This window comes from Lingula anatina, chromosome 1 (genome assembly GCF_051362555.1).
Source record: "Lingula anatina isolate TDL-2025a chromosome 1, LinAna3.0, whole genome shotgun sequence".
Classification (NCBI taxonomy): Eukaryota; Metazoa; Brachiopoda; class Lingulata; order Lingulida; family Lingulidae; genus Lingula; species Lingula anatina.
This window is the reverse complement of record NC_141767.1, coordinates 6022598-6035467: the sequence shown is the minus strand read 5'-3', so window position 1 is coordinate 6035467 and position 12870 is coordinate 6022598. Positions and strand designations below refer to the sequence as shown.

General features: G+C 38.5%; 1 protein-coding gene across 3 annotated transcripts in view; it reads right to left on the bottom strand.

The window, feature by feature from the left end:
• Nucleotides 1–12755, bottom strand: part of LOC106155907 (unconventional myosin-XVIIIa) — a 58796-nt gene extending 46041 nt beyond the window's left edge. For all 3 annotated transcript variants that reach the window (XM_087000792.1, XM_087000793.1, XM_087000794.1), the window contains exons 1-2: nucleotides 12579–12755; nucleotides 7556–8716 (exon numbers count right to left, since the gene is read on the bottom strand). In XM_087000792.1, coding sequence (XP_086856918.1) covers nucleotides 7556–8695 — 1140 coding nt within the window. In that variant the 5' untranslated portion in view covers nucleotides 8696–8716; nucleotides 12579–12755. The remainder of the gene's footprint in view (nucleotides 1–7555; nucleotides 8717–12578) is intronic.
• Between the last annotated feature and the right edge of the window lie 115 nt (nucleotides 12756–12870).

Here is a 12870-nt window from a genome sequence, read left to right as displayed (position 1 = left end):
ATTCATGGTGAAAAGTAGGTCAAAGGTCAATTTTAAGGTCACTGTTAAATTGCCAGTATGTGACTTCCTATTCAAGTTCAATAGTAACTATTGACCTATCTCTGCCAGTTTTGGAGATAAAAGGGAACAATAATTTGCAAAGTTCAGTTCATGGTGAAAAGTAGGTCAAAGGTCAATTTCAAGCTCACATCTAGATTGCAAGTAAATGACTTCCTATTCAACTTAAATAATAACTATTGACCTATCTCGGCCAGTTTTGGAGATATAAGGGACTAAATGTTACAATTCTGAGTTACAATAATGTGCCACCACAAAGTACTTTTTAATACAGCATAACACGAAAACCGTTTGGAATACAAAAAAACGGAGACCACCTCTAGTGTTTGGCTTTACATGCTCTACAAAATGCAAAAAAGAATGGGTCTCTAGCATTAACGGTTCCCGAATTAGAGACAGTTTTCAGTTTTGGCATCTTATGGCCGCTACTCCCAAGAAAATGCACCGATTGACCCCAAATTCATAGAGATGAAAGATGACCTGAAGGGTAACACTTTCCAATAATATTATTGGTTAAGTCTTTGTGGTGTCTGAATAACAGGGCAAATAATATTTTTTTTCTTAAAAAATTTCATTTTTTTTAAAATTTTGGCCCGTTTGACCTTGAAATAAAGGTCAAAGGTCAAATCCAAGGGCATATTTGAAATCTACACATATGACTTTTGGAAAGCTGTCTGTAGAAAATTTTCCCATAATTCCTTCCATAGGGTAGATAATTGGCATTGAATTTTCAAAAATTTTGACAAGGGTGCATTTCAAGGAGCGTCACGCCCAGGTCAATGCACCGACTGAGACAAAAAAACCTGGGGGTTCAAGTTGAGGTTATATGTGACCTAAATCCAAGAGATGGGGACAGGGGTCCTTGCGGTCTAGGAGGAGAAGCGGTAACGGTGACTTGTATCCGGCGCCAGTACGCGGAGCCGGCGGAGCTTACGGAGCCGGCGGAGCCAACGGAGCCGGCAGAGCCGGACGAGACGGGTCGGGACTAAAACCATGAGTACCGCCAGCGTACACGCTGGTGGTACTAATTAGTGTATTTGAAATCTTTTTAAATAATTCAATTTTTTTTTTATTTTAAGTTAAGACTGAATGTGAGATGCATCTTTTAAATATTTTTTATCTTTTTATACCCATAAAACAAAAAAGAAAATAATATCAACAGAGAATCAAATGTTATTTAATATCTCAAACCTGGAATAAACATCAGTCAAAAATACAATAAATATATATTTCAAAAATTCTGATCATAAGATGTAGCAGAAATGAAATTATATAAATGCAATGTAAGATGAAAAATAAATTTCCCCACATTTCATTCAGACAGACAATTTATCAGGCTATTCTAACATGCTGCCCCCTTTTGACAGAATGACAAAAATCCAGGCTATGGGCTCAGAATATATGTGCAAGACAAGCCTTTCCCAACCAAACACTCAGACAGTCAATATATCATATTTATGGGTTTTATTTACTCTCTGCAGACAACATGGTAGCAACTTGGTAGCAACCTGCTACAAGGTCAAACTGCCAGCAGCATAGAAACAAAAATATTTTGTGGCAAAGAAATAAGTTGTATTTACTAATACAGCTATGCACAAGGTGCCCCTTATCCACAATACACATTATGCATTAACAGTAAACTGCCACCAACCTAATCCTCTACAAAGCCACTTCAGGTATTGTGATATGAAAATAAATGATGTAATAACTTACTGCACTTATGGTACATTAGCCTCATATCAGTGTTACCAGACAACCCAGCTCCAATGTGTTCTTAGGTGCAGCCAGAGCCTAAGCCAGCTCAGGCAGAAGTCAACTATCAATATTTATACCAACCTCTGCACTGATACCCTTTCACTTTGCTTTGCACTACTGACCCTGGGGTATTGTGGCTTGTGACCCCGGGGTATTGTGGCTTGTGACCCTGAGGTACTGTAGCTTGTGACCCTGCCACCCTGGGGTTTTCAAATAACAAACCCTGGTTGTTTGCATAGCATGGGCAAAATAACTTTGAATGACTGAGCACCTAGGACAATTTTTCACAAATTCAATGATGCCTATAATTTCATAGGTAAATGGATAGTGAAAATTAACGCACCCTTGTTTATAGTGCAATCTGTTGTAATTTGTTTTTAAAGCAAACAGTGTTCACAGTTCATTGGCTAGGTTTAACACAAAGCCAACATAATGGGCCCCACAGCAACTGTGACTTCTCCACATACAAGCTGTAATTTGGGTTTCATTTCTTGAAAAATTCCATGAGATCAATTTTATAAGAATTAATCATTCAATGCATCGCTTTCACCCGAGGTTCACATTTTACATTTTTCTATTCCCCACATAATGTATGCCACCCTCTGCGTAATTAGTGTACATAAAAATGACTGCCACAAGTCTGTGGTTACACAGGGCAGAGAGAGACATCAAACAGATTAATAGATACCAAAGTAACAGTTGGAACATCTGTTTGTCTTATGAAGTAAAATATAAGGGAGGTTGCAGTCTTATTATTTGCTGGTGGCTGATAATCACTCATTTGGAAAGATTTTTTTAGGATGGGGGGGGGGGGGGGGGTTTTAATAAACTGAAAGCAAGAAACCCTTTGATAGATTATTGGTGGGTATATCATAAGCAGAGTCTGCCAATGCACATATGACAGGAAAGATGTTACCATGTTCCCATTGGAAATGTAGCATAAGTTACAGACACTGTGTGCCACCCTGAAAGGTGAGCAGTCTGGCGAATTAAGAGCAACTTAAAACAGGGAGGATCAACTCAATGGGAAATGTCTTATGTAAACTCTCTCCTTGACTCACAGGGCGCCAGATGGTACAGTTTTGTTGCACACCAAGAGTTCAAGGGAGGCTACCTAGTTTGCAACTTCATAACTCTCACCACCTCTACCCAAACATTACGCTGCTGTCTGCAGCATCCACAGAGGTTGTAGAACACCTTTAACCAGGAAGATGTTCCACAACAGGGCGGGGCATCACCTGGGAAACCTGATCTCCCATTAACAGTCCACAGCAAAAATGCGCACAGGGCCCCCATTAATGTAGCATGCTGGATAGCACAAAGTACAGGTAAAGAAAGATGGACATCCATGTTCAGGGCACTGATAAACAACCTGGACCAGTAAAGCAACATATCTATCAGTCACTGGTGCAATATGGGAGGGTCATCCTGTTACACCTGTGTTTGCTGTGAGTGAGGTAAGCTGTATCAAGTGCAGGGCCCCCAGGGCAAGGGAACCAGTTAACTTGGACTGTAAACTTATGTGTTACAGTACTTGCACAAAAAAGGAGACCAATAACCAAAAGGTATATTCAGAGCCTCACACTAGAGATCATTAAATTTGTCAAATTGTTGATGTTCAGCAGTATAATGTTTGTGTATTGCAGAGGACACATTCTGTATCTAGACCTATAAATCCTGGCAAACTGACATTTGATGGGACATAAAATGGACATGGATACCTCATGTTTAATACAGGAACACCGTTCCTTGTTAACAGTGACTGTCTGGAACTGGGTTTGTCATATTTACAATCCATAGCTTCTCTTCATCAAAAGCCAGCTGGGCAACGGCATCATTTCTGAAATTCTGTTCAAAGATTCTCTTCAGACAGAAAAATGTACACAGAAATAGCCAGAGAAATATCTGTGAATATCTAGTGAAAACAGCCTCTCTGTAGTCCTGGTGGAGGGTAATCCACACCTGAGCCCAATATGCTGATACATAGAGAAAGAAGCAAAAATAAACATCATGGACACATAAACAACCCGATACTGTAAAATATTCAGATACATGTTGCAGTAAACTGATGCAAGGCATCCTTTCTCCAGAAACCTATGAAAAACACCCTCCATCTTTCTGAGGTAAACATCAATATTGTGATCTTTTACATAAATAAATAAATAAATCTTGGAAGAAATAAACAAGCCATGCGCACCAAGCATACATTTTTTCAATGTTACTGAATATTAAAGGATAATCATGCACAATATAACATACTGTGAGTGAATCTCCCATGCAGCAAATTAATACAGGCATGAAGAAATTTAGGGAGGGGGTCAACATAGCACCCATTTGTCAAAAAGCCATGTCTAACACTGATATCACCAAGCGCTTTTTTTTTTGGTTGGGTGACAGGTACAAATACCATTTTAAAATAAGCTGCTAGGCTGCCACATTCCTAGTATGCATTACTTCTTTTATTTAATGTATGACAAAAACCTGCACTGATCAAAACCATTGTACAATGAGTATGTTGACAAAGCTAGAAGTTCATTCCTATATCTACAGTATCAACACAGCTTTGGGGCTTCTGGTACCATAATTTGTGACAGATATGAAAGTATCAGTTGACAGGCTTTCACCTTTCTTTCTGAAGGGGCAAAAATCAGCCATGATATGTCATATGATATGACTTATTATATCCATACACACACATGTACACAGGAAAGAAAGGGAATGTGGTATATGCACACCACCCATTAGCAGGTATCATATCTAGAAAACTGTCATAATGAGTGTTAGTCAATGTTATGGAGAGAGGGATAAGGAAATTAATAGCAAAAAGATGTCTTGGAGCACGCTCGAAAGATAAGGGCAAATTTATGAGCTAATGAGATACAAAGTGAGTATGGTTTTGACAAGAGATTTGCTGGTGAGTGACAGTGAGGAAGCACCATGACCTTAGGCACTCTCCCCCCCCCCCCCCCCAAGATGCTTTCTGCCTTTGAAAGAAGAGATAATGAGACCTCTAACTGATCCTCCTTCTGAAATCATACCTTCAAAAGTTACATTCTTTGATAAAATCTATTTCTTCACAACTACTGTACAGCCCCAAATAACAGACATCACTTCTACAAGTTCACGGGTATTCAATATAAAGAAAGAGCTGCATCAAAATATCCTTAAGCCAAATGTGAAATATTTCAGTCAGAAAGGTGAAAACATATCATGACACAAGGACTTAGGTGTGTTAAAGGACGGCACTTTAAGACTGTACCCCTTACAAATGTAAAACATGATACAAAACCTAGCACATTTATTGCATGGACAAAATGAATCTAAAATGACACTTGAAAACAGTAATGACCAAAATTTTTAATGAGTCTAATTCCTGATCCAAAGCATTTTGTTGGGCAACTAATTTGTATGCAAGACTTAGCTCGAGTCAAAACTGTTTGAACTATAAGACACACATGTCATATTTTAATGCCACACCTTACCATGTTTACACTTTTCACTGTAAAATAAGTAAATTTAAAAAAGATGAAATCTGCTTGGCAAGTATTTTTCTTCTGTTGAACATTTTCAGAAATATGCCATAGTTTGTTTTTTTCTTTTCTTTTTTTTTTTTATACTTTAGAAAAAGTTTCAGTTTGCTGTGGAAAAAAAATTGCATTTTCACCCAAAAAATACAACAGGCCACTTTGCTTCTCCAGGCCCCCTGTTAAATGATAGGGTCATGCACCTATCAACCAAAGACACTTGTTTGTAAGCAGCCTGCTGACCACCAAAATAACCAGTGATCAACCCTAGTCACTTGGTCAAGTGGTCATCCCTAGCTGCATACCAAGTTTCCTCCATCCAGGCATCAGCATGCTAACTCTAAGGAGTGAGCACCACAAGGTCAGCGGCAAGGATCAGCACCTACTATGTATACCAAAGTGGTAATTAATACATTCTTCAACACAGTATCAACAACCTGTGTGGACTGCTAGATACTAACAGCTGGTTAGGCTGATACATGAACATGTAATGGGAACTTTTGGTGGAACAGAAATACATTTTCTTTTTGGGATTCATAAACGTCATTCCAATAGCATTTCTGTAGCCGATAAAAAAACTTCAAAGCTTGTTCCCTTGCTAATTGAATACAGACTTCTTAGGCACAACATGTACAGCGATTCCAATACCATACACTGAGGTTATGACATTTTCCTAAAACTGCCTTTTTCATACAAGGGCAAACATCAATGAATATCAATAAACCCTGATATATGGCTATATAATGGGCCATGACAACTAACAGTGTCATACAAAAACCAGGAACCAGGTGCATCTGTGTATTTTATGACAATCAATATTCCCAGTATGCAAATTATCCTGCTCATCAGGCAATTAATCCCTTTGTCTACCTCTTATTCAATCATTATCAGTGATTAAATACCAAGATGGCCCCTAAGAGATTATCTTTATGGGGGAATAATACAAAGACTTGGAAGAGCCAGGTGCTAGAATGGTATTCATGACACACATACAAGATGAAATCAATGCATCAGAATCTTTGATGCAGATTTTCAATTATGTTTGATGGAAGTCTGGTTTTAAAATCATGTATGACTCATAGAACACTGGGAGGGAGCATATCATTGAAAGCCAGAAATACAGCTAAACTAATGCATGAAGGAGACAAATTACATCCAGGTCTAGTCTTTTGACTTGTAAACAGAGAACTAGCATCCTCTTCACTTAGAAACCACAGAGAGACTGCCAGCACTGGGCGATTACTCAGTAGCTTATCTGTCAAATCTAGAAGCACTTCCAACCACAGTGTCATAGCTTTAACAAAGAATACACTGCTACAAAAGTGTTGTGACTGCATATTACATATTTCTATTCTGTAAACATGTTGCAGAAACATTTATGTTCTTGGAAATTTAAAATAAATAAAATTTGAACAATTTCTAATTGCCAAAACAACAATTCAAATAAGTGTGCTAAATCTATCCCCCTGTCCTCATACTTAAATTTACCAAGTTTACTGTGACAATGAGTTAGATAACAATCAACAAAAGATATGTTGCTGATGATAAAATGAATATTACAGACACCCATCATCATCACTGTAAGCCAGCACTTATATCAAGGACTGCTTTGTGGTTAAGAATCAAATTCATAATTACAACCCTCCCGAGTAAATTATTCACAAAATCAATAATATGAAGCACGCTTATGTCAGAGCTGCCACTTTTAGATATATATGGGCTCTGCAGACTGCTTTCCTATTACAGTCCCAGACGCAGGAAATAAAAGACAAACATTTCACAGAAAAAAAGCACAAGAAATTGAACACAGACCAGTGCTCTGACTACTGGAAAACTGGGCCTGTTAATTTAGCTGTATGTTTAGCTGAAGCAGCAGGCAGTGTGGAAAGTCATTAGGATCTGGTGTCTACACAGTTGGCAAACGACTGCAGCAAGGGAACTGAAAACTTGTCCCCTGTTTTACTGAAAATAAAGCTTATTTCACCTCAACAATAAATGTATCAGACAGTATAGATAAGGTACAGTACAAAACTGTCTGAAGACTAGACACTGCAATCTTTCATCACTGTATACTATGCGTGTATATGGCAACACTGTTTCAATCTTCAAACCAGACACAAACCTGTCTATGGACCTCAGCACCTCATAACCCGTGCATGTTACAAAGCAATCAAGCCAGGAATGTCTTCAGTAAACCAATCAAAAACTGTAGTACTTACTGTGGTTTTCTTATACCGCACACTCCCACTCCTCTGCAGACTGCCAGCTTTCACATTCTTGTCCCCGAGGTTGACATCCACTCCATCAAGCCCTGATCTCCGGCTCAGCTCGCTCAGCTCAGGGATGGGCTGCACATGGAGCACCACGGCATCTCCTGACTTCTTGATCATATCAATTATCTCCTCTCGACTGGCATCCTCCACATTTACTCCATTCACTTGCACCAGGCGGTCCCCGGGGAGTAAACCTGTGTGGGCATGTTTCCCCCCTGGCTCGGCAAAGATGACATTTTTCTTCAGGGGTGTTCCAGGGTCCCCAAACCCCCTGAGTAGCATGGTCCCGCGCCGCAGGGTGAAACCAAAGTCTCCAGCGGGCTGTCTTTTGAGCACCACCTCCCTCACACGTGGTGGCTTAGGGGGACTCAGGGCGGGAAGTCTCAAGTCAATATCATAAGACTTCTCCCTGCTGTTGATCTGTGGCTCCTCCTGGATAGTTGGAGGAATGGCGGAGTCCACCTCGTCATGGTGTCTGCCTTTTGGAAGAGCAGCTGCAGCCAGGTTGCAATTTTCATAAGTTGGTTCGATTTTTTCCTCGGTCACCCCTTTCTTTGGCAACTGCCCTGACATTTGCAGATTATATATAGTGTTGGAAGTCACAGTTAGAGAGTCGTCTGGTTTACCAGTGACACCGTGATTTGGGATTTCTGGCCCATAGCTGGATTTTCCTTTCAGGATACCCTTTGCTGGCTTATGTGGAACTTTTGGTGGAATTTTTGGGTGTTTCTTTGGGGGTTCTCCATTTCTTGGACTAATTCCTCCTGCATCTTTTTCAGTGAAACTCGACCTGCCAGCCGAGCTAAGACTGGAGTTGCTGTCACTTGTTCCCTGTGGGGACTCCCTCTCTTTCATTGGGGCACCCCTATGGCTCTCCTCTTGAGCATGTTTTGAGGACCTTTTATCACTTGTCCTACGAAATAATCCTTTCTTTACATCTTCTAGTCTTTCTAATTCCTCTTGGGTCATTGGTTCTTTTTCTTTTTCATGTTTCTTTTTCAGTTCCTTCTTTTCTTTTTTCTCCCTCTTTTTTCTTTCCTTCTCTTCCTTGTCTTTCTCCTTGTCTTTCTTGCGGAAACTAAACATGACTACAGGGTGCTAAATTACCTGAAACGGACAAAAAAATCAACAATTACAAACTTATAACAAAATAGTGCTGAAGTGCTGAAAAAATGTCACAAAGCTTTTACATCTTTTGAAATATCAATTAAAGGGATAATAACTCTTCGTATGAAATCTATATTTCACAATAAAAACATTGTGAATAACTCATAGAAATATGATATATTCTGTTTTACGATGAAAACAGCAGTTATAGCTATTATTCTGATATCTAAGCTTGTCTTCAGATCACGTGACCTCCATTGATGGTTATACTCTGTTATAATCTCTTAAGAGATTTTAACAAAAATCCAAACTTTTTAGAAAAAAACCAGGGACTAACTTTGAATGTAAAAATGGATTCATTAACCATTAGTAAGTATGGGAAAATTGTTGTTTACTCCAGGAAAATTCATTTTTTGGCCAAAACGAAGAGTTATTATCCCTTTAATCATAATAATTCTCTATTTAATACACACTACTACAGTGATGTCAGGGCTATTCTGTGAACCAGAGCTGGTAGTAAATGTTCAATATGAAGAGACACCACTTCACCGACTGTGTTACTGTTTGCACTCAGACAGCACAGGAGCATACTCCACTTAATAAGTACCATTCTTCTAAATGTCAAAATCAATATCAGGCCTTACTAAAGAATTTGGCAAAATGCTAAATGAACCCTTGACGGTGACACATCAATGGAGATTTGTTTTTAATGTAGAACAATGTTTATAATTCTAAGCTCTAAAAGATAACCTTTATGGACATAATTTAAGACCAAATATTTATGCACTGGGTCCATAAAAATTCAAAATACCTTGCTCTCATTTGCTCTAGATACCTTTAGCCATAACACACTGGTGATTCACTGTGATGTATTTGTCCGACCTGTCCTACCCTAGTTTAAACAGTGATAAGCTATTACTACTCTGTATCACAACCTGCCACATGGAATGCTGTCCATAAATATCATCACAGTGCCCAGGGGCTAGGAAAGACCAGCAAGCTAGGGTCAACTTGATGCTTCAACACTGTATCAGTTATTGTGTTGACATATACCTAGTCTCTCATAGTCTCAGCCTGGTCTGCAGAGCAAGAAAAATGGGTGAAAATTTGATCTATTTGTTTATCAGTTTTGCCATCCTAGTTACAATATATCAAATATGAGAGGGGGGTGGACATTATTTCAATGACTGTTTCATGCATTCAGTATCTTTGTGTCACTCGACAGACATTGGATCTTGGACGGACAGTCTCAACATTATGTAGTGTCAGCACTATTTAACTATGTGATCAATTTGCTTGACCATAGGGCTTGGCTAGTGGTGCATTCCATCCAGAATATAAAGTGTGGTTTTCTTCACTGTGACAATATGACAAACTGTGAATGTGAGCATCCAAGTATAAACAAGACAGGGTGGGCCTCAAGAAATAGTTTGTTTTTTTTTATACATATACATGGGTGATATCACTGGGCACTGCATCATTCATAATGAAATGTATGGCTATATATATGTCATCTGACACTATCTGCCTCTGATGAAATTCATTATATTAGGCAGCATATATGTATCAATATATACCATAGGTGCTGTGTAGTCCCTGTAGCTGACGCTATGTTCCCTGAGGTTAATGTAGTGTGACTGGGTTAGTGGAGCTGGATACTGGATATCACAGCTATTTACAATGGTCCAAGTTTATGGTACAGTTACTTTAACCAAGAGACACAGTGCTACATGATACCCTGGCCAAAATATTTTCTTTTTCAACAGCTTTGTAGCATTCACAGTTTCCCAAATTAGTTCATGAGCACTCAAAGAGGTCTTTGGGTTCTGAACTGACAAGTACAAATAATTAAGAAAATGTATTCAAATGATATATACTTTAAAATGGCATTGCTATACAGTCCTGTTAATGAAATGTAAATGTGCTTTTAAAATTTACATTTTCAAATAGTTTAGAAGACAAAATGTTCACATAATACATTTAGACTATGGCTGTACACCTCTTTTTATCAGTCTAAAATATATGCAAGTGTAGGAAATTAAAATAATTCAATTTGAAACATACTGTTCATTAGAACAACAAAATTGGATATCACCAAACCAGAAATGATAAAGGCTTGATCCAAATTTTGAAAACTGCTATGGACTTATTGACTTATTCTTTGGAGATTCTAAGGCAGTGGAAGCAATAAAACTAGACTTTACTCAGTCTATAGCTGGGTAGGTGAGAGGGCTGCTTAACAGGACAATTGCTTTTTATCCTCCAAATGTCTACCATATTTTATTTATTTATCGTAATCAATATGGTATCCAATTGGACCTACTGATACAATGAGGGAAGTACACTACACAAAACAGAAAGTAAAACTCCAAAGTGGCCTTATCTTGTAATCACCAATCCAAATAAAAACACAAACCCGGCTGTCAGGCTGATAACACATGTCATTGTGCATTAATTATACACCTACTTCCATTTTCCTTATATTATCATTGTGGCCTTATTATAAATCTTCTGTGATAAATTCTTTATCAATTATACAGGTAGCTGCTTGAATCACTTGCTTTTTTTAATTACCAGGCAGGATAAAATACTGTATAATAAGCAGGTTTTACTATTAGCATAAGGCTGCATTCAGAGTAGAAGTTTACTGTACAACTGTAACCAGCAGGACTGATCTATCTCTGGGGATTCTTGCTAAAGTGCAATGAATGTAATCAGTTTAAGTGTCTGTCACGCCCCCTCAAGAACCTTTGATACCATCAGTCTAAAATATATCAGTCTCAAGAACCTAGCCCCTCCACACTTTATCAAGAGTCATATTCACAATCTCAACGAGGAGAAACATTCTTAACAAGGACGCAGATGATGGCTATATGTACAGACACATCTGTGTCTGTACATAAAAATGACTGTTTTGAGCATATTGACAAAAACAATCAGAAGTATAGTGTTATCAATATAACACTTATCATTATTATTAATAATATTATTATTTTACTATCTTCAATCACTGGTTGTATGAAGCCTATTGTGTTTATATCCACAGGTGTGCATGATGATCCCAAATCGTCTCCAACATATGTGCTTTATAGCACATATTATCAATGAAAATATACTGTAAACAGAAATTTATATATAAGCCCAGGCAAGGCCAGCAATAAAACATTTGTTATCATTCAGTTATCACTGAAATATACACTTGGACTTGATGACTGAAAGCTACATCATCCCTTCCCCGAGCATCCCTGTAAAATTCTACCAGGCTTAAATGTGTTTGAAGTGAACTGCAAATTGTGCAGTGAACAGATATTTGCAATTTCATTCCAAATGGCAGCAAAAAATTCATAGCAGTGTGGGATACACAAAGGTGAGAGACAGAGGGCATTGCATCAAAGTTCTGTTCCAGATCAAAGGCGGGTCCTTTTGCCATTGACTGCATGTTATTCTTACAGGTTCAGGTGCAACATAACAGACAAAAATTCCTGTACAGGACAGCAAGAGAATTAACCTTTGGTCTAGTTAAATGTACACAACACGCCTATTCAGAAGTGCACAGGAAAATCATTTGATGTAGTGCCGACCGGTTCTGGATTACTTTAAATTACTGAAACGTTCCACAAAAAATCGACGTTTTGACACAAGTGCCCTTCATCCTGAGGCTAACACTAATAGAACTTATTTTCGTTTTTACAATTTAATGCGCCAAGACACCTGACACAGCACAACATCACTGCCTTCACGATCTCACTTGGGTGTCCTTGGCAAGGGCTCTGTCGCCACCGACTGTGCAGTGAAGACCTACAAGACAAAGCTTACAACAATGCTATAATTACCACATTGATACTTTTACATATGTACTTACAAATATATCGTGAGTTATGGTCCTGCAATGCTATAACGCTTTTAAGGCCGCATAGACATGCCGGAAACTGGAAGCTAGTAGGATTCCGTCCACTTCCGATTTTCAAAATGGCTTACTATGCATCCGGGTACCTGTTTACATTGTTCACCCTTGACCTTCGACTGCTAGAATATTATCATCAGCACGTATTCTGGATTTTTGGTTTACTACTTGTCCGTCAGTTTTTGAATAGCAGTAAATCTTCATTTTATAAAATTGAAGTCCTGCCGCTGAACTTTCCTTCTGATATTTC